The sequence below is a fragment of the Chlorocebus sabaeus genome, chromosome 6 (assembly GCF_047675955.1).
Source record: "Chlorocebus sabaeus isolate Y175 chromosome 6, mChlSab1.0.hap1, whole genome shotgun sequence".
Lineage (NCBI taxonomy): Eukaryota > Metazoa > Chordata > Mammalia > Primates > Cercopithecidae > Chlorocebus > Chlorocebus sabaeus.
The window spans coordinates 5,950,029-5,973,353 of NC_132909.1; the positions used below are offsets into that span (position 1 = coordinate 5,950,029).

The 23,325-nt window shown below is 41.6% G+C and overlaps 1 protein-coding gene across 1 annotated transcript; it reads right to left on the reverse strand.

Moving 5' to 3' along the window:
- Window positions 1-551: 551 nt before the first annotated feature.
- On the reverse strand, window positions 552-22,899 carry LOC103235175 (uncharacterized). The gene is made up of 4 exons (XM_037991400.2): window positions 22,484-22,899; window positions 19,579-19,705; window positions 18,598-18,726; window positions 552-3,856 (listed from the first exon to the last, which is right to left on the reverse strand). Exons 1-4 carry the CDS (start codon window positions 22,493-22,495, stop codon window positions 2,220-2,222), a joined length of 1,905 nt encoding a protein of 634 aa, XP_037847328.1. The 5' UTR covers window positions 22,496-22,899; the 3' UTR covers window positions 552-2,219.
- Between the last annotated feature and the right edge of the window lie 426 nt (window positions 22,900-23,325).

Genomic DNA, 23,325 nt, shown 5'->3' on the forward strand with positions numbered 1-23,325 from the left:
TAATTTCACTCTTATTCAATACTTTCTTTCATTGAATAGTATTTGTCATATATTTGTATTTTTGTGTTATAAAAATTAAGGTGCATGCCATGAGTCTTCTTTGGCACACAGGCACACAGAAATATAATGAACAGTGAAATGTTTGATGGACTTTTGAGGGTGTATGAGGCTGCAGTGGCACTGTTATGGATTATATGTACCCATATAAGCATTCTTTGCCAAAGCACAGAGAGAATAAATCAAGTATTAAGTATGATTAGTCTAAATTATACTTACCCAAGGATACGCACTCACAAGTGTATGCATATGTTGTTTCATTTCACACACAAAAAAAACTGTTCTGGATGCATCAACCTTAAAATTCTAATGGTGCATTTTTTTAAATGCCTATTTTATACTAGAGTAGTTAGACACATATCACTGCTACATAGCTCCGTGTGAAGACAAAAAAAAAAAATTTGCAGAGTATTTACTATTAATGGTGCATTATTGTGCAGTATATTCTCCTAAGCGGGGAATAAAACAGTTGGTAAAAATGATGTGATTCGTACTTAGGAAGATTTTAATTTTATTAATTAAAACATGAGAACTATGTACATTCTAAATCAAACAGTTGGAAATTATGCCAACAGTTAAATATAAATGCTACTCAAGAACATGGCATACTAGTAGTTTAAATTCTCTAATCTAACTCTTCTCTCTTCCATTTCAAAAATGACCACCTTTTTTTTTGTTTGAGACAGAGTTTTGCTCTTGTCGCCCAGGCTGGAGTGCAATGGTGCGATCTTGGCTCACTGCAACCTCTGCCTCCCAGGTTCAAGCGATTCTCCTGCCTCAGCCTCCAGAGTAGCTGGGATTACAATAATCTACCACCACGCTCAGCTAACTTTTGTATTTTTAGTAGAGATGGGGTTTGGTGGTGTTGGCCAGGCTGGTCTCAAACTCCTGACCTCAAGTGATCCACCTACCTCAGCCTCCCAAAGTGCTGGGATTATAGGTGTGAGCCACTGCACCCAGCCAAAAATGACTACTTTTTAATCATTCTTGCCTAAACAGTGATTGCTATGCAATTCACGTGGCCACCATCTCCCTTGCATTATTTCTACAGATATGCTCTATTTCATGGCTAGTTGGTAGAGCACAGAAGCACTGTGCCCTTCTGTCAGAAAAAACGTGCTCAGCAACAGTATGATGACTGCCATCATAGTTTTATATGATTCCTCCCCACCTCCATGCTCTCTAAATCAGACAATAATCTGAAAACACAGTGTCCTTCTTCCTTGGGAAACTGATAGAAATGATTTTCAGCTAATGAAGTCATCCCTGTCATCCTACTGATTCTTTTTTTTTTTTTTTTGAAACTGAGTCTCACTCTATCGCCCAGGCTGGAGTGCAGTGGCGCAATCTCAGCTCATTACAAGCTCCACCTCCCGGGTTCATGCCATTCTCCTGCCTCAGCCTCCCGAGTAGCTGGGACTACAGGTGTCTGCCACCACGCCCGGCTAATTTTCTGTATTTTTAGTAGGGATGGGATTTCACTGTGTTAGCCAGGATGGTCTCGATCTCCTAACCTCATGATCCGCCCACCTCGGCCTCCCAAAGTACTGGGATTACAGGCATGAGCCACCGCGCCCGGCATCCTACTGATTCTTTTCAAGAGACCACAGTGAAAGGTCTGTCAAGAAGTCACATGAAGTGATTTCAAAGTTGAAGATGAAAGTCATAAAATGTAAAGTAGCCTTTCCAAAAAACCCCATATGATCATGTGTTTTAATTGCCTGAATATAACTGACCATTTCCACATGCCCTTGGACCTTTGACATACATCACATCATGAGATTCAACATATTTGGAGCTGTGATTTTTCTGCAGCACGCAATATCATAAACATTGGAGAACTAGAGCCTCAGTTACCGCTTGTGTAAATCTTATATTCCATAGTAATGGTCCTTGAATAATAGCCTCAGCACACACAATCCATCTATGTGGTTTCATCCAAGATGTATATTTTGATATCTAGTCATTTGGCAGGCCTCAAGTGACCTGTGTCGCATACATTGCTAATAATTTCTCTTTAGTATGGAATCTCTGATGTTGATTAATGCTAGATCTCAGGATGAAGAGTTTGCCATACTCAGTTTGTAAGAACTCTCTCATGAATGAATTCTCTCATGCTGTGCAAGGTGTCAATTATTACTAAAGATCTTACCACACACATTTCATCTGTAAGGCTTCTCTCCAGTATGGATTCTGTGATGATCTGCAAGGTTTGAATTTCGAGTGAAGTCCTTACCACATTGATGACATCTGTAGGGTTTCTCTCTAGTATGAATTCTCTCATGTTTTGTTAGGTATAACTTGTGGCTGAAGACCTTGCCACATTCATTGCATTTGTAAGGCTTCTCTCCAGTATGAATTTGCCGGTGTCGTGCAAGGTGTGAATTGTGACCAAAGACTTTGCCACATTCACTACATTTGTAAGGTTTCTCTCCAGTGTGGATTCTGTGATGATTTGCAAGGTTTGAATTTCGAGTGAAGTCCTTGCCACATTCATTACATCTGTAAGGTTTCTCTCCAGTATGAAATCTCTGATGATTGCTTAGGGATAATCTATGCCTGAAGACCTTGGCACATTCTTTACATTTGTAAGGTTTCTCTCCAGTATGAATTAGTAGATGGGCAGTAAGGCCTGAACAGTCTCTAAATGCTTTGCCACATTCATTACATTTGTAAGGTTTCTCTCCAGTATGAACTCTTTGATGTCGTGTAAGGCATGAAAGTCGACTAAATACCTTGCCACAGTCACTGCATTTGTAAGGTTTCTCTCCAGTATGTATTCTCTGATGTTGTGCAAGGTGTGAATTGTAACTGAAGACTTTGCCACATTCATTACATTTGTAAGGTTGCTCTCCTGTGTGCGTTCTATGATGATTGGTTAGACAAAACTTGTGCCTGAAGACTTTGCCACATTCTTTACACTCATAAGGTTTCTCTCCAGTATGGATTCTCTGATGTCTGGTAAGGTGTGCATTTCGATTGAAGACCTTGCCACATTTATTACATTTGTAAAGTTTCTCTCCAGTGTGAATTACAAGATGAGCAGTAAGGCCTGAACCCCCTGAAAATGCTTTGCCACATTCCTTACATTTGTAAGGTTTCTCTCCACTATGAATTTTCTGATGTCGTGCAAGGTGTGCATTTCTATTGAAGACCTTGCCACACTCATTACATTTGTAAGGTTTCTCTCCAGTATGGATTCTGTGATGATTTGCAAGGTGAGAATTTTGAGTGAAGACTTTGCCACACTCATTACATTTGTAAGGTTTCTCTCCAGTATGGATTCTCTGATGTCGTGCAAGGAGTGAAATTCGATTGAAGAGCTTGCCACATTCATGACACTTGTAAGGCTTCTCACCAGTATGAATTCTTTGATGTTGTACAAGGTTTGAACTGTTACTAAAGACCTTGTCACATTCATTACATTTGTAAGGGTTATCTGCAGTGTGGATCACTTGATGGTTAGCAAGGCCTGAAGACACACTAAAGACTTTGCCGTGCTCACTACATTCATAAGGTTTTCCCCTAATTTGTGCTTTTTGTTCTTGTGGGAGAAATGGAGAATCATCAAAATCATTTCTATATTTATTTAAAATGTGGGATTTGACAGTAGAATAAATTTTTTGAAGTGGTGAAACTAAGGCATTGTTGTTGATAGGTTTTTCAACAGATTTACATCCAGAAATATTCCTTTCAGCTTGAAATACCTGCAGTTCACTCAGATGTAACTGAAAGGTTAATCCAAGTTGATTTTTAAGAGATTTGTTTTCTGTATTGCTTCCCAATTTTGAGCTGCTCTCTAAAAAAGAAAGAAAAATGTGGAATTTCAACCCATGACAATGGCATGTTCAGTGTCTGACAGAGAGCCCAGATTCTGCCTCACCTGACTCAGACATTGGAAGGAATATGAGCATACTGTGTGTATCATGCTGGCAGTACAGAAAACAAAAGGGATGGAGGGATGCATTAGAGCAGTGGGGAACCTGCAGGAGTCAGGTGGATTATGGGTGAGTTTGAGAGAGATTATAAGCAGAGAAATACAACAGAAATTGAAAGCTTCTGAGAAAAAGCAGGGATGAGCCTCTTACAGAAAATCAGAACTTTTAGATCAGCTGTATAGTCATTAGTAATAGTACTTCCACAAGCCAGAAAAAAACACATCCCCAGAAAAGGAGTAACTGTTCCTACACCCTTTATAGCAGGCTAATTAGTAAAGGTATCCTCCTGCACAATTCTTATATAAAATACCTGGGAGAAGTGGTGGCTTTACCAAACCTAAACCAAAAATTATGAGGCCTACAAAAGGACAGGGAAATATGGCTAAAATTATGATCAATCAATCAATCTTCACAAAACAAGCCTAAAAATAGGCAGCCCTCTGAATTACTTGATGGGTATTTAAAGCAACTGCCTTAAGATGCTTAATGAGCTAAAAAAGATAACAGAGATAGATAACTAAATAAAATCTGGCAAACATTACATGAAAAGAAAAAGAATATCAATCACAGGAGAAACTACTAAAACCAAAAGAACCGAAATTCTGGAGCTGAAATATGATAACTGAAGTAATAATTCACTAAGGGATTCAACAGCAGACTGCAAAAGGAACAGAAAACAATGAGCAAACGGAAAGATACATTATTCGAAAGAATCAGCTCCATAGAGCAAAAAGAAAAAATGATGAAGAAAACCAACCATAGTACATTTTTGAGATACTATCAGGTGGAACAACATACAAACTATTGGAGATTCACAGGAAGACAGAGAATTCGAAATCACCATTGTAGAAATAATGTTCAAACATCCTCAATCTAAGGAAAGAAATGAATATACAAATTCAAGAAGCTTGACCATGCTAACTAAAACTAACCCAAGGACATTCACACAGAGACATACTATAAAGAAATTATCAAAAGTCAAAGACAAAGAAACAATCTTGATAGTAGCGACAAAAAAAGACTTGTCATCTAAAGGGAAACTGTATAACATTATGTATATTCTTCAACAGAAACTTTGTAGGCTAGAAGGCAGTGAGAGGATATGTTGAAAACATTTAAAGAAAAAAATGGCAAAAATACCAAGAATACTATATTTAGTAACATTCACCTGCAAAAATAAGAAATGTAGATGTTCTTAGAAAATGAAGAGCTGAGGGAGTGCACTGGTATTCTAGACTTGCCCAACAAGAAATGCTAAAGGGAATGCATCAATGTAAAATAAAAGGTCTCTAAATAGTATCTTTAACCTCAATGAAAATAGAAAGTTCACCATTAAAGGTCAGTAAATAATCAAATATAGAGATATTTATTATTACCCTTTTCTTTTGTAACTTGACTTTTAATGGTTTTTGTGTTTGTTTTTTGAGACAGAGTCTTGCTCTGTCACCCAGGCTGGAGTGCAGTGGTGCGATCTCGGCTCACTGCAACCTCCACCTCCCGAGTTCAAGCAATTCTCCCACCTCAGCCTCCCAAGTAGTAGCTGGGATTATAGGCATGCGTTACCACACCTGGCTAATTTTCGTATTTTTAGTAGAGATGGGGTTTTGCCATATCAGCCAGGCATGACCTCAGGTGATCCACCTGCCTCAGCCTCCCATAATTCTTTCCTAGCAATTAAAAGACAAAATCATTTTAAAAGCGCTATATATGTATGTTAATGGGACCATAACATATATCAAAATAATGTCTGCCATTAATAACAGAAAGTGAGAGTAGAGTTGTGAAGTAGACCTTTCTGTACCTAATAAAAGTTACGCTGTTAATATTTCAAAATAGAATGTTTTAATTTCACAGTATTTGAAGTACCTGCAATGCTAACCACAAAAAGAAAATATATCAGACACACACACGAGATGGGATTCAAGTCTGTCACTACAATGAAACAAGCAAAACACTACAGAAGGCAGTAAGAAAGAAACGTAGGAAAAAGATCTACAAGATATTAAATAATCTACAGATAATAATCTAATATGTATTCTGTTTTTGTTTTTGTTTTTGTTTTTGAGACGGAGTCTCGCTCTGTCGCACAGGCTGGAGTGCAGTGGCGCGATCTCGGCTCACTGCAAGCTCCACCTCCCAGGTTCACGCCATTCTCCTACCTCAGCCTCTTTTGTTTTTAATAGTTTCTATGTTTGATACTCTCCTTCTTTTCATGTAATGTTGGCCTGATTTAACTTTGGAATCAGAAGAAAACAAGATTTACTAAATCCTATCTGCAAGAAACTCCCTTTAATTCTAAGGACACAAACAAGCTGAAATGGAAAGGATGGAAAAATATATTCCATGCAAACAGTAACCAGCAGAAAGTACAGGTGGCAGTGTTAATATGAGAGAACAGACTTCTACTCAAAAATCATGAGAGACAAAGATTATTATAAAATGATGAAAGACTCGATTCACCAAGAAGATATAACAATTATAAATATATAAACACCAAGTGTCAGAGCTCCTAAGTACAGAATGAGGCTGGGTGCAGTGGCTCATGCCTGTAATCCTAGCCCTTTGGGAGACTGAGGCAGGAGGATTATTAGAGCCTAAGAGTTTGAGATAAGCCTGAGCAACATACTGAGACCCCATCTCTATTAAAAGTAGTAAGTAAATAAATAAAAACTAAGCATAGAATGGAAACTTGATAAAATTCCAAACAGAAATATTGTTCCACAATATTATAGTTGAATTCAATATTCTAGTTCTGAAAATGGATAGAACCAGACAGAAGAACAATAAAGAAACTGAGGATTATGGTTGGAAGCAGTGGCTCCTGCTTGTAATTCCAACACTCTGGAAGGCTGAGGTGGGAAGATCACTTGATCCTAGGGGTTCAAGTCCAGCCTGGGCAACAAAGCAAGACCCTGTCTCCACAAAAAAATTTTAAAAGTTAGCCAGGCATGGTGGTGCATGCCTGTAGTCCCAGCTGCTTGGGAGGCTGAGGCAGGAGGATCACTTGAAGCCAGGAGATGCAGGCTACTATAAGGTATGACAGTACCACTGCACTCCAGCCTGGGCAGAAGAGCAAGAAAATATCTAAAACAGAAAAAAAAAAAAAAAAAAAGAAGGAAATGGAAGACTGAAACACCACTACAGACCCATGAGACATATGAGATATATACAGAACACACCACCCAAAACAGCAGAATACAAATTTTTCTCCAATTTCCATGGAACAACTTCCAGAATAGACCTCACAGTAGGATATACAATGAATTTTTGAAGATTTAAGGCTGAGCACAGTGGCTCATGCCTATAACCACAGCACTTTGAGAGGCCGAGGTGGGTGGATTGCTTGAGCTCAGGAAGTCGAGGCTGCAGTGAGCTGTGATCATGCTAATGCATGGCCTGGGCAACAGAGTGAGACTTGGTCTTAAAAGAAAAAAAAAAATCTGAAATCATATAAACGATTGATTCCCATCATCATGAAACATAACTAGAAATTAACAGCAAAGGAAAAATGTATTAAGTCCACAAATATGTGCAATTTTAACAACACACTTAAAAAACCCAAGGGTTGAAAAAAGAAATCACAAGAAAAATTAGAAAATATCTTGATACAAAGAAAAACAGAAACACAACACACTAGAACTTGGAATGTAACAACAACAGTACTGGGAAGGATATTATGACACTGTCTGTTTACATTAAAAAACAAACAAACAAATGGGCCAGGCACACTGGCTCGCACTTGTAACCTCAGCACTGTGAGAGGCCAAGCAGAAGCCCAGTTCGAGACCAGCTTAAGCAACACAGCAAGACCCCATCTCTACTAAAAATTTAAAAAATTACCTGGCATAGTGGCACATGCCTGTGATCCCCACTAATGGAAAGGCTGAAGCAGGAGAATTGCTTGAGCTCAGGAGTTCGAGGCTAGAGTGAACCACGATCGTGTCATTGAACTTCAGCCTTATTACCAGGCTACCTTCATCAAAATGGAAGTGTAGTTCTTCAAACTTATTACCAAGCTACCTTCATCAAAACAGAACTGTAGTGACATGAAGACAGATGTATAAACTAAGGGAGAACAGACAGGCCAGAAACAAACCCTCAAAAATGTGGTTAAATCGTGTTCCATAAAAATGCCAAAACCACGTGAGGAGAAAAGGACAGTCACTTCAACAGATAGTGCTCCAGAAATTGGATCTCTACATGCAAAGGAATGAAGTTGAACCCTTACTTTACACCCTATGCACAAATTAACTTAAGAGTTGAGTTATGACCTAAAATTAAGATCGAAAACTATAAAACTCCTGGAAAAAATAATAGATAAAAAGCTTTATGACAGTGGATTCAACAATGTTTTTTCCTGGCTATAACCTCAATGGAACAAGAAAGAAGGTAAAAATACATAAAATGCACTACAACAAGATAGATAATGATTGTGAATGAAGGAAAACAATTGCCAGAGTGAAAAGGAAACTTACTAAATGTAACAAAATATTTGCAAATCAAATCTCTAAGACATTAATATCTAAGATATATGTAACTCATACAAATAAAAAAGATATTTCATTTAATATTATTGAATAAAAGTAAATGAAAAATTAAGAAATAAGGAAAAGAATGGAATACACATTTCTCCAGAGGTGATATACAAACAACTAACAACCATATGAAAACATGCAAAATATCACTAATCATTAGAAAAATGCAAAGAAAACCCGAATGTTTATTGTTAAAAAAAACCTAAAAAACAAACCAAAAAAAAAACAAAAAAAAAACAGTAAATCACAAGTGGCAAAAATGTGCAGAAATGGGAGACTTATATCCTGTTGTTGGAAATGTAAAATGATGCAAAGAAGTATGGGCCAGGTACAGTGGCTCACGCCTGTAATCTCAGCACTTTGGGAGGCTGAGGTGGGTGGATCACCTGAGGCCAGGAGTTGGAGACCAGCCTGGCCAACATGGTAAAACCCTGTCTCTATTAAAGAAGTACAAAAATTAGATGGGGATGGAGGCACACGCCTGTAATCCCAGCTACTCGGGAGGATGAGGCACGAGAATCACTTGAACCTGGGAGACGGAGGTTGCAGTGAACTGAGATTGTATACCACACTCCATCCTGGGTGACAGAGTGAGACCCTGTCTCAAAAATAAAATAATAATAATAATAAAGTAAACAAGTATGACATTTTCTCAAATAATCCAAAATCAAATTACCAGTATAGGCAATAATTCCTCATCTGGGTATATATACAAAAGAACTAAAGATAGCATCTTAAAGAGATATTTAGAAACCCATGTTCACTGCAACATTATTAAAAATATCAGAGCTGGGTATGGTGGCTCTGTAATCCCAGCACTTTAGGAGGCTGAGGTGGGTGGATCACCTGACCTCAGGAGTTTGAGACCAGCCTGGCCAACACGGTGAAACCCCGACACTACTAAAAATACAAAAAAATTAGCTGGGCATGGTGGTGGGCACCTGTAATCCCAGCTACTTGGGAAACTGAGGCAGGAGAATCACTTAAACCCAGGAGGCGGAGGTTGCAGTGAGCCAAGATGGTGGCACTGCACTCCAGCCTGGGCAACAAGAGCAAAACTCTGTCTCAAAAAAAAAAAAAAAATCAGAGGTAGAAGCAACCCAGGTGTCCAACAACAGATGAAGAGATACACAAAAGTGATATACATATAAAAAGAAACATTCTTCGGTCCTAATACAAAAATGTCTTTGTATGCAAAGGCAAAATGGATGAACTTGGAAGATACTATGCTAAGTGAAATAAGCCAGTCATAAAAAGACAAATACAATATGATTCCACTTATATGAGGTATATAAAATACTGAAATTAATAGAAAGAGAACAGAAAGGGGAGAGTGAGTGAAGTTGGGTGGGGGAATGAGTTTAAATGTTTCTGGTAATTAATTCAATCTAAATTCAAACAACAACAAAAATACTCTAAACTCTGTTACACTCATACAATGTAAAATATAAAATTTGATGAGATAAAAAAGAATAGCAGAGACACCAATACTTAACATATTAGCAGATACATAGTTGTAAGTGTGAACAAATGGAAGTTAATGTGCACTTATCTAAAACTAATAAATTTGGCTTCATAATTCTCAACAGAAAAACAAATAACTATGCAGAAAATAAGTAAGCAACCCACGGTGGGAATGGCTTCTACTGAAGGGCACTGTCGGTATCAGCAAAGTGCACAAACATTTCCTGGCAGTGGTTTGGAGACTCATGGACTAGGTCGTCAGCAACATAACCAGCAAATAAGAGCCAGAGAACAACAGCAAAGCAGCAGGTCATGGATGACCAGAGACCAGGTGAACATTATGGGAAATTCCAATGGAAAGATGAGGACCAAAACAGCCTTCATGTGTTAACCCAAGAATGTAATTTCCAGAACTTCAGGCATTTTTCAGAAAACACAGGTGACATAAAGAACAGTGGAGAAGTTCAGGAAGTACAAGAAATTGGCTACATTTTCAATAGAATACTATGAAATATTTGATCACTAATTTGGTAAACCATCATTCAAACATAATTAATCTTGACAGCATAATGACTAGAAATAGCATTTGAGGCCGGGCGCGGTGGCTCAAGCCTGTAATCCCAGCACTTTGGGAGGCCGAGACGGGCGGATCACGAGGTCAGGAGATCGAGACCATCCTGGCTAACACGGTGAAACCCCGTCTCCACTAAAAAATACAAAAAACTAGCCGGGCGAGGTGGCGGGCGCCTGTAGTCCCAGCTACTCGGGAGGCTGAGGCAGGAGAATGGCGGGAACCAGGGAGGCGGAGCTTGCAGTGAGCTGAGATCCGGCCACAGCACTCCAGCCTGGGCGACAGAGCGAGACTCCGTCTCAAAAAAAAAAAAAAAAAAAAAAAGAAATAGCATTTGATCCAAGAAACAAAAGGTGAAATTTAAAGACTATCCACAAATTATGTGGAGAAAACTGAAAACAGAAAATGCAGTATTTTGGATGAGCGCGGTGGCTCATGTATGTAACCCTAGCACTTTGGGAGGCCAAGGTGGGCGGACCACTTGAGGACAGAAGTTTAAGATAGCCTGGCCAACATGGTGAGACCCTCTCTCTCTACTATAAATACAAAAATAAGCCAAATGTGGTGATGCACACCTGTAGTCCCAGCTACTCAGGAGGGTGAAGCACGAGAATCGCTTGAACTCAGGACGTGGAGGTTGCAGTGATCTGAGATCACACCGCTGTACTCCAGCCTAGGTGACAGAGAAAGACTCTGCCTCCAAAAAAAAAAAAAAAAAACTGGGAAAACGCAATGTTTCCTTGTGATATTATAATATATACACATATGTAGGCTTTTATCCAGGCTTCCTGGCTCATAATTGCCATAGCCGTTGTTACAGTCTTTTGTTATAACGATGGTGTGCCTTAGGCCTCCAAAGCAGGTCTCAGGAAATAGAATCTCTCCCTCTCTGACTTTCTCTAGCCTTCTTTTCCCTTGTCCAAGGCAGAACTCTCATCTTCCCCATTTTTCCAATTATAGATCATAAGACCTTTATTTCAGAAAGAGTTCCGGCCCATAGCCTGGAGGAAATCTTGCACCGAGCAGCCAAGAAGAATCTGAACAGATGGGCCTGATAGGATTTAGATCATACACTCTTTGTAGAATCACTTTTTGACACATTTGTCCATGCTTCAATAAGGAGGCCGGGCGCAGTGGCTCACACCTAGAATCCCAGCACTTTGGGAGGCCGAAGTGGGTGGATCATTAGGTCGGGAGTTCAAGACCAGCCTGACCAACATCGCAAAACCCCGTCTCTACTAAAAATACAAACATTAGCTGGGCGTGGTGGTGCGTGCCTGTAATCCCAGCTACTCAGAAGGCCGAGGCAGGAGAATCGCTTGAACTTGGGAGGTGGAAGTTGCAGTGAGCCAAGATTGTGCCACTGCACTCCAGCCTGGGTGACAGAGCGAGATCCTGTCTCAAAAAAAAAAAAAAAAAAAAAAAAAAAAACCACCAAAAGGACTGGGTTCAGAAAGCTTCTGGAAAGCTGAACACATGGAGGCTGACAGGAAGGTGAATGAGAACTCATCCAAGTGCTAAAAGGGTGGCACACCCCGACTCCAGGGAATAGACAATCCTATGTTTGAGACCCTTCCAGAATGCACCCTATGTATGTTTCCATCTGAGTGTTAATTTGTGTCTTTTATTTAAAAAAAAAAAAAAAAAAAAAAGGTTTTTGGCCGGTGCAGTGGCTCATGCCTGTAATCCCAGCACTTTTGAGGGCTGAAGCGGGTGGATCACTTGAGGTTGGGAGTTCGAGACCCGCCTGGCCAACATGGTGAAACCCCATCTCTACTAAAAATATAAAAATTAGCCGGGTGCGGTGGTGGGTTCCTGTAATCCCAATTACTTGGGAGGCTGAGGCACAAGAATCGCTTGAACCCGGTAGGTGGAGGTTGCAGTGAGCTGAGATTACGCCACTGCACTCCAGTCTCAGCAACAGACCGAGATGCTCTCAAAAAACATGTAAATACCTTTTGTAATAAACCTGTAAATTTAAACGTTTCTCTGAGCTCTGTGAATGGTTCTAGCACATTAATTGAACCTGAAGAGGAAATCATTGGAAACCCAACTTGGAGCCAGTTCTGGGAGGTCTAGATTTGGGACTGCTGTCTAAAGTGGGGGCAGTCTTGTGGATTCAATGCTCACCACGTGGGATTTGATGCTTGTATTAGTCTGTTTTCACACTGCTATAAAGACATACTCAAGACTGGGTAATTCCTGTAATCTTAGCACTTTGGGAGGCTGAGGCAGGCAGATCACGAGGTCAAGAGTTCGAGATCAGCCTGGCCAACATAGTGAAACCCCATCTTTACTAAAAATACAAAAATTAACCAAGCATGATGGCGCACTCCTAAGTCCCAGCTACTCGGGAGGCTGAGGCAGGAGAATCACTTGAACCCGGGAGGTGGAGACTGTGAAATCTCCGAAATCGCACTACTGCACCCCAGCCTGGGTAACAGAGCGAGACTCTGTCTAAAAAAAAAAAAAAACTGGGTAATTTATAAAGAAAAGAAGTTTAATAGACTCAGTTCTATGTGGCTGGGGAGGTCTCAGGAAACTTACGATCATGGTGAAAGGCAAAGGGGAAGCAAGGCATGTCTGGTGGCAGGACAGAGGGAGAGTGAGGGAGGAAATGCCACACTCTGAAACCATCAGGTCTCATGAGAACTCACTCACTATCACGAGAACAGCATGGCGGAAACCACCCCCATGATCTAACACCTCCTACCAGGTCCCTCCATGACAAGTGGGGATTACAATTGGAGATGAGATTTGGGTGGGGACACAGAGCCAAACCATATCAATGCTATCTCTAGCTACACAATGTCAGAATTTATTGAAGTACATTCAGCACAATCCACTGCAGAACTGACTGCTTGCTCATTAGAGGAGAAAATCTTACATATTTGGTCAAATAAATTTTCTGCATTTATTGTTGTTAGGTGTGAGACCAAACAGGGATCAAACACAGTTTAAGTTCTTCCTCTCAGACTTAAATAACAACTTACGGTGAGTCAATGTGTTGGTATTTCTGGGCTTAAGATGGTAACAATTTTAAAACAGTGTATTCTTGAGATATCAAAAATTCATGGCTGGGTATGGTGGCTCACACTTGTAATCTCAGCACTTTGGAAGGCTGAGATGGGACAGTTGTTTGAAGCCAGTTCAACACCAATGTACTGGCATAACCAACAGTCCCAGGTACAGGGGAGGGTGAGCTGGGAAGAGCACTTTTGCCCTGGAAGTCAAGGATGCAGTGACCTGAACTGCACCACTGCCATCTAGCCTGGGAGGCAGAATGAAACCCTGTCTCTAAAAAAATTACAAATGAGGCCAGGTGCAGTAGCTCACGCCTGTAATCCCAGCACTTTGGGAGGCTGAGGCGAGTGGATCATCTGAGGTCAGGAGTTTGAGACCAGCCTGACCAACGTGGCAAAACCCCGTCTCTACTAAAAATACAAAAAATTAGCTGGGCATGGTGGCAGGCACCTATAATCCCAGCTACTTGGGAGGCTGAGGCAGGAGAATTGCTTGAACCCAGGAGGCAGAGGTTGCAGTGAGCTGAGATCGCGTCGCTGCACTCCAGCCCGGGCAACAGAGCGAGATTGTATTAAAAAAAATTAAAAATTAAATTCCCAATTTATACATTCTAATAAACTTAATTGACAAAAATATACTTTAAATCAGATAAAGGAAAGGAAAAGAAATATTTATACTACCCAATCCAAAACTCCTAGAGTGTGTATAGGTGTTAGAGAAACTCCTAGGCAAAAAAAAAAAAGAAAGAGAAATGTCCTCAAAAATATATAAATCAATGACTATTCCCTGATACAACATCCCCACACATATAAAACAAAGAAGACAAAGAGTAACATATGGAACCACTGACTAAATAGTAATGTCAAGTTCATTTATTTTTAAATTTTATTCTTATTTTTTTCTGAGACAGGGTCTTACTCTGTAACTAAGGCTCAAGGGCAGTGACACAATCCTAGCACACTGCTGCCTCAACCTCCTGGGCTCAGGTGATTCTCCCACCTCAGCCTCCTGAGTAGCTGGGACTGCAGGTGTGCACCACCACAGCCAGCTAATCTTCATATGTTTTGTAGAGACAAGGTCTTACAGTGTTACTCAGGATGGTCTCAAACTCCTGGGCTCAAGCAATCCACCTACCTCAGCCTCCCAAAGTGCTAGGATTATAGGTATGAGCTACCGTGCCCAGCCCCAAGTTCATTTCTAATACACGCAAAAGCCCAAAATAAAATCAGCAGTAGTTTTAAGACTACTGTCTTAAAGAGGCATCATTCCAGTGAGTTGTTCTCTCACAAGGACTCGGACATCCAATAAAAGATCTTTTTTATTTTTATTTTTTGAGACGGAGTCTCACTCTGTCGCCAGGCTGGAGTGCAGTGGCACGATCTTGGCTCACTGCAACCTCCACCTCCCAGGTTCAAGTGATTCTCCTGCCTCAGTCTCCCTAATAGCTGGGACCACAGGCACATTCCACCATGCCCAGCTAATTTTTTTTTATATTATTAGTAGAGATGGGGTTTCACCATATTGGCCAGGATGGTTTCGATCTCCTGACTTCCTGATGTGCCCACCTCAGCCTCCCAAAGTGCTGGGATTACAGGTATGAGACCCCGCCTCCAGGCCTAAAGGATCTTTCGGTCGACTGTCTTTCCCATTCTGCTGAGTAAAAATCTCAGAAGAGCCACCTACTCCTGTTACACATACCAGTAAAGTATGGACAAAGCACAACTGAAGAATGGCTGAGGAACCTTGTAAAAGAAGAAGAAATGCATATGTTGGTCTCTTCATTGGTTTCTGACACAGAGCTCCTAACTTCTTGGGATGTTCTAGGTGAGAGGAACGTGATTTGTTCTAATGAGGCAACCTCTCTAGGTTCCCTGGACTGGGCTGATCATCAGAAAGACCAGGCCATGATTACAGGCATCAAAGTGTCAGCCCCATCCACTATCCTCCAGGAAGGGAAGAGGGGCTGGAGACTGAGTTAATATCAGTCATGCCTATGTGATGAAGCCTCCATAAAAAATCCCTGAACTAAGAGAATCACTTGAACCAGGAGGCGGAGATTGCAGTGAGCTGAGATTGTGCCACTTCACTCTAGCCTGGGTGATAGGGCAAGATGCCGTCTCAAAATAAAAAACACCCCTGAACTTTGGGGTCATGAGATCTTCCAAATGGTGACATACGCAGGTGCCTGGAGGGTGGCGCACCCAGTGAATCTTCCCACATGCCTCCCCCTGTGAATCTCTTCATCCAGCTGTTCATCTGTATCCTTCAAAACACCCTTCAGTGTGAACCAGTGAGCATAAGAATGTGTTTTACTGAGTTCTGTGAGCCACTCTAGCAAAGTAATCAAACCCAACAAGGGGCTTGAGGGAACCCCAACCTGTAGCTGGTTGGTAAGAAGGAAAGATGACAACCTATTACCTGTGATTGGTGGCTGAGGTAGGGGACAGGTTTGGGAACTCAACCCTTTGCCTGTGGGATCTGACTCTAATTCCAAATAGATAATATCAGAAAGGAGTCACAGAAAACTATTAGATGGCCGCTGAAAAACTGGTTGTTGATGGGGAGAAATCTCCACTCATTCGGTTGACCAGAAGTGAAGCACTCTCTGCTGAGTAGCATTTAAGAGTAAGAAAAACACTGGATTTTCCCTATCCCCGCAAGACCTGAAGAGGCAAAGAGGGGCTGAGATGCCTTCATGCTATTTGTGAGCCCCACACACAAAAAACAGAGCCGCCAATGTTTTCTTATCTCCTGATTAGGTCTTCCTAGTATAGGATATTGTGTGGACCATACATAGGTCAAGGAAGCAGGTCTACGCATACCTCAGGTTTGATGTATAAACTTAGCATTAGGTAAAATCACGACAGAAACAGAGACCACAGGGAAAACAGACCCCTCTGACACAGCCCTCCCTGTGTCCTTCAGAAAGATGGAATCAAAGAATTATAAGCCATATAATTGTTATTATAAGTCATGATAAAGACTTTGCCTTTGGCACAGCAAAAGAAATAATCAGCAGAGTAAACAGACAACCCATAGAGTGGGAGAAAATCTTCACAAACTATGTATCTGACAAAGGACTAATACCCAGAATCTACAAGGAACTCAAACAAATCAGCAAGAAAAAAACAAACACTGCTATCAAAAAGTGGGCTAAGGACATGAATAGACAGTTGTCAAAAGAAGATACAGAAATGACCAACAAACAGATGAAGAAAGACTCAACATCACCAATTCTCAGAGAAACGCAAATTAAAACTACAATGCAATACCATCTTACTCCTGCAAGAATGGCCGTAATACATAAATAATAGATACTGGCATGGATGTGATGAAAAGGGACCACTTTACACTGCTGGTGGGAATGGAAACTAGTACAACCACTCTGGAAAACAGTGTGGAGATTCCTTAAAGGTCTAAAAGTAGATCTACCATTTGATAAAGGAAAACCACTCCTGGTATCTACCCAGAGGAAAAGAAGTCATTATACAAAAGAGACACTTGCACACGCATGTTTATAGCAGCACAATTCACAAGTGCAAAAACAGAGGACCAGCTCAAATGCCCACCAAGAAGTAGATAAAGAAAATACGGTATACATATAATATGAAATACTACTCAGTCATAAAAAGGAATGAAATAATGGCATTTGCAGCAACCTGGACAGAATTGAAGACCATTATTCTAAGTGAACTAACTCAGGAATGGAAAACCAAACATTGTATGTTCTCACTCATAAGTGGGAGTTAAACTAGGAGGATGCAAAGGTGTGAAATGATACAATGGACTTTGAGGTCTCAGGGAAAAGGGTGGGAGGTGAGGGATAAAAGACTATATATACATTGAATACAGTGTACAATGCTCGGGTGATGGGTGCACCAAAATCTCAGAAATCACCACTAAAGAACTTACGCATGTAACCAAACACCACTTGTTCCCCAAAAACCTACTGAAATAAATAATGGTAATATGGCCAGGAGCAGTGGTTCATGCTTGTAATCCCAGCACTTTAGGAGGCTAAGGTGGGTGGATCACTTGAGGTCAAGAGTTCAAGACCCTGTTTCTACTAAAAATACAGAAAAAATTTAGCCAGGCTCGGTGGTACACGCCTGTAATCCCAGCTACTTGGGAGGCTAAGGCACAAGAATGGCTTGAACCCAAGAGGCAGAGGTTGCAGTGAGCCAAGATCGTGCCACTGCATTCCAGCCTGGACGACAGAGCAAGGCTCTGTCTCACAATAAAAAAATTTCATAAAAATAAATTTAAAAATTAAAAAATAACAATACCAGCTTGGTAACAGAGTAAGACTCTGTCTCAAAAAAAAAAAAAAAAAAAAAAAAAAAAACCCAAAATCCAAGAAACCAAAAACAAAGAACACAGCAGTAAGAGGGGGCCAAGAAAAATTTCCTTTCTACGCCAGGCATGGTGGGTCATGCCTATAATCCCAGCACTTTGGCAGGCCAGCTAGGAGGAATACTTGAGGCCAGGAGTTCAAGACAAGTCTGGGCAACATAGTGAGACCTCATCTCCAGAAAACATTTTTAAAAATTAGCAAGGTGCAGTGGCACGTGCCTATAGTCCCAGCGACTTGGCAGGCAGAGACAAGAAGATCATATGAGCCCAAAGACTGAGGGTACAGTGAGCCATGATCACACCACCACTACACTCCAGCCTAGGCAACAGAGCAAGAACTTGTCTCAAAAAAACAAAACAAAACAAACTCCAATCAGAACTCACAGGATTTAAACTTTTATTTTCCCAAAGAATTCTCCTACTTGCAGAGCACTCCCAAAAAGAATCTGAAAGTATGGTTCTGCAGGGTGCAGTGGCTCATGCTTCTAATCCCGCCACTTTGGGAAGCAGAAGAAGGAGGATCACTTGAGTCCAGGAATTTGACGCTATGAGTTGAGCCACGACTGCCACTGTAAAACAGCATGGGTGACAGAGCAAGACCCTGTTTAAAAAAAAAAAATTATGGGGCTGCCACTCTGCCCTTCCAGGCTCTTACCTGTGTTCACACCTTTGATGCATTCCCTGCCATCTGGATTGTTTGCTATTTTCACTTCACTCTGCAGATTCCGGGGATCTCTCCTTTGCTCCAACATGGAGATAATACTCAGGTCAGGAAGACAGATTCCTATTTATAAAAAGAAAGAAAAAGAAAGAATAAATGTGTGTTGTGGCATCTCCAAAATCCAAGCCCCATGTCTAGGTAGGAGAGATGATACTATAAACGGATCAAGAATAGTATTTTGCCGGGTGCGGTGGCTCACGCCTGTAACCCCAGCACTTTGGGAGGCCCAGGCAGGCGGATCATGAGGTCAGGAGTTCAAGACTGGCCTGACCAATATGGTGAAACCTCGCCCCTACTAGAAATACAAAAATTAGCCAGGCACGGTGACGCGCACCTGTAGTCCTAGCTACTCGGGAGATGGAGGCAGGAGAATCACTTGAACACAGGAGGCGGAGGTTGCAGTGAGCCAAGATCCTGCCACTCCACTCCAGCCTGGCAACCCAGCAAGACTGTGTCTCAAACAAACAAACAAACAAACAAAAGAACAGTATTTCACATAAATTCATCCACTGCCTCCTTCTGAATGCTGAGGGAACACTGTAACATGCAGACATTGAGCTCTCCTGCAAGAACTAATGAATCATAAGCACAGGGGTGGATGACAGACAACTGGATATCTTAAGTCTGTCGGAAGGTTTGATGCATACTTAAGCCCTGGAACCACTCAATGATGAATCATGAAGGGGGCAGAATGTTTGAAGAAAGCAGTTATTTTAAGTCTAGAAAGCATTATGGAGCTTATTGTTTCTGAAAAATACAGCATTTTAAAGCATTATGGAGGTTTTCATTTCTGAGTCAACAGGGTTTTAATCTCAGTCAAGCAGTACATTGACTCCTAAAATGCTAAGAGGCACACAACAAAATGCAAAAATACACCAGGGCAGATCCTGACTTCTGGAGGGACATTATCCTCACCCAGGAAGACCAGGTTCCTGTAGTTCTCCAACATCACTTCCCTGTATAAAGTCCTCTGAGCAGGGTCCAGGCATTTCCACTCCTCCTGAGAGAATTCTATGGCCACATCCCTGAATGTCAAGTGTCCCTAAAATGGAAAACACATTTCACCAACAGGGTATCATCACAAAATGAGAAGACAGTTGTAAGGACTGACTTGATTGAAGTGAATGTTTTGACAAATCCACATTAAGGTATTTTTTAGCTAGTTATGTGTTTCTAATTGTGTTTTATTATACTTCTCTATTAGAAGTTATGATATTCTTTAAATTAGTATAGATTTCTAATGTTGTGGACAATACAAGAAATACAAAAATTAACCCACAGTTATTTCTATAGAAGTGTCGGATACTACATATATATATTTTTCAGAGAGAGTCTCTCTTTGTTGCCCAGGCTGGAGTGCAGTGGCACAATCTTGGCTCAATGCAACATCTGCCTCCCAGGTTCAAGTGAGTCTCCTGCCTAAGCCTCCAGAGTAGCTGGGACTACAGGCACCCACCACCATGCCCAGCTAATTTTTGTATTTTTAGTAGAGACGGGGTTTCACTATGTTGGCGAGGCTGATCTCGAACTCCTGACCTCAAGCAATCCACCCACCTCGGCCTCGCAAAGTGCTGGGATTACAGGCATGAGCCACCAAGCACAGCCAGGATGAAGCTTTTGAACACATCCCATGTGATAGGAACTATTCTAAATGTTTTTGTTTTTTTAAACGGTGTCTCGCTCTGTCACCCAGGCTGGAGTGCAGTGGCGAGATCTCGGCTCACTGCAAGCTCCGCCCCCTGGGTTCACGCCATTCTCCTACCTCAGCCTCCCAAGTAGCTGGAAGTACAGGTGCCCGCCACCACACCCGGCTAATTTTTTGTATTTTTAGTAGAGACGGGGTTTCACTGTGTTAGCCAGGATGGTCTCGATCTCCTGACCTTGTGATCCGCCTGCCTTGGCCTCCCAAAGTGCTGGGATTACAGGCATGAGTCACCTCACCTGGCATATTCTAAATGTTTTACATGTACCAACTGCTATTACAACAAAAGCCCATGAAAGAACAATCTGTTCCCATGCTACTGAAGAGACAACTCTTTCACAGACATTCTAAGAAACTTGCCCCAGGTGCGAAGGCTAAAAATGGCAGAGTAAGTACAGATCCCAGGTGTCTGGGCATTAGAATCAAACTTTTAAGAATTAGGCCAGGCACAGTGGCTCACTCCTGTAATCCCAGCACTTTGGGAGGCCAAGGCAGGTGGATCATTTGAAGTCAGGAGTTAAAGACCATCCTAGCCAACATGGTGAAACCCTGTCTCTACCAAAAATAACAAAAGTTAGCTGGGCATGGCACCTGTAATCCCAGGTACTCGGGAGGCTGAGGCAGGAGGATCGCTTGAACTCGGGAGGCGGAGGGTGCAGTGACCTGAGATGGTGCCACTGCACTCCAGCCTGGGTGACAAAGAGAGACTCCGTCTCAAAAAAAGAAAAAAAAAAAGATCAAACAATAAAGTAACAGATCAGCATCAAAAGTAAATTGACAGACAACGACCTAATTGAGTACAGTTAAAACAAGTTCCGGTATTAAAATGAAGAAACTGTCGCACATGTATCCCCATAATAGGTTACTATCCTTACAGCCATCGACTCATTATCATAACAGTGTAGAACAATTTTAAGGTCATGAAAATATATAAGATGTAATTTCAACTGTTAAAAGATATAAGATGTATATAAACTGATGATGTGCCTTTGATAAAAACAATACTCATCTGTGCACTCATGCACACACATCACATACACACACTTATTCATATACATATATACATCACACACATATACTCTAGTAAACATATACATGACACCTGAAAAGAGTTGTCTCTCAATGACCTCTTTTTTAGATATTTGTCTTTTTGTTTGTTTTTTAAGGTGTCCAGGTTGCAATGCAGTGGCTTATTCATTGCACATTACAGCCTTGAACTCCTAGCCTCAAATGATAACCCTCTCCGATTAACTAGAATGATAGGTGTGCACCACTGTGCCTGGCCGTCACTGTTATTTTTACTAATGTGCATTTCAGCATGTTTGCAACAATAAAAATGTAAAAACTGTGCTCAATTCAGTTTATAAACGTTATTGTATATTAAACTATTTCAAAAAGTTAGACCATGTAAAAACACAGAAACTTGAATTCCAATCTCTATTAAATACCCATACTGAAAAATGTGTTTCAAAAATTGAGAAGGGGGTCTCACTATGTTGTCCAGAGTGGTCTCAAACTCTTGTGCTCAAGGAATTCTCCAGCCTGAGTCTCCGGAGAAGATGGAATTCCAGCCCTGGCCCATAAATATTAGGTTGGTGCAAAAGTGATCGCGGTTTTGCCATTACTTTTGCACTAACCTCAACATAATTTTGTCCACTAAATATTTAGGTGTTAGCAAAAGTTCAAGGGAGACTGAAACATCACAATCAGCAGTAAACATCAGATAGATTTCTTCTCATTTAACGCACAGAAAAGGGGGCAGGCCTGTGAAAAGAGGGCCCGGCTTGGGGGACCGGAAAGACTTGGATCCATCTCGCGGGTGAGAACTTTACGCCGCGCGGGGCGTGTCTAGGAGGTCACTGAAGGATCTGAAGCGGGAAAACTGCGATAGGAGCTGTCTACATGGCCCTGTGGTGAAAGACCGGGGACAGGACCAGCCTCCGAGCAATTTTAACACTCAGGGAAGCGACCGCCGGACTCTCATTAGAACGTCTGAGTTTACTTGGGATGGAGGGAGCGGTGCCGAGATTTCAAGGTCTGTGTGACCCCTGAGATGCCGGGTACAGAAGCGCAGGGGACTCAGCATCCCAGATTTAATCTAAACAAAGGGAAACTCACACGCCGCAGCATGTCTGTCACTCCACGTAATCTGCTTCCGGGTCTCCAGGAAACTGCGCGCGCAGCTGCCTGGCCGGGGTGGAATTGGGCGGGGCCTGCGCTTCCCTCCGCCTAGCTCCTAGCTCCCGTAGTTTTGGAGGCGAGTCCTGCTGTCGCGACTGAAGCAGCTCAGCTATCTGGAAACAGTGCCGCCGCAGAGGGAAAGTCTGTTGATGATTAGATCCACGAAAATTCCTGCTATTAAAATTAATTTTAAAACGGCCGTAGGGGCGCTCTCATGTGGTCCTAGATACCCGGATGCTGAGGCGGGAGGCTCGCTTGAGCCCATGAGGTGGAGGCTACAGTGAGCCGAGGTCGTGCCGCTGCACGGGCGCCTGAGAGAAACCTTGCGCCAATAAATAAATGAATACATAATCATACATAAATAAATTGGAAATAAATAAAATAAATGAATAATAAACGGTAGTTTTCAGAATTTTAAAGCTCTGGAATTGTTTGTGAGGGGGATGCAAATTAAAATTTGAAATGCAAAACCCTGCCAGGGCGGAATGTGTAATTTCCTTTTTTTTTTTTTTTGAGACAGTTTCGCTCTTTTGCCCAGGTTTAAGTGGCACGATCTTGGCTCACTGCAACCTTCGCCCCCCGGGTTCAAGCGATTAGCCTGCCTCAGCCTCCTGAGTAGCTGGGATTACAGGCTCCCGCCACCACGCCGGGCTACTGTCTTGTATTTTTAATAGAGACGGGGGTTTTTCCATGTTGGCCACGCTGGTCTTGAACTCCTGACCTCCTGATCCGCGTGCCTCGGCCTCCCAAAATGCTGGGATTACAGGCGTGAGCTACTG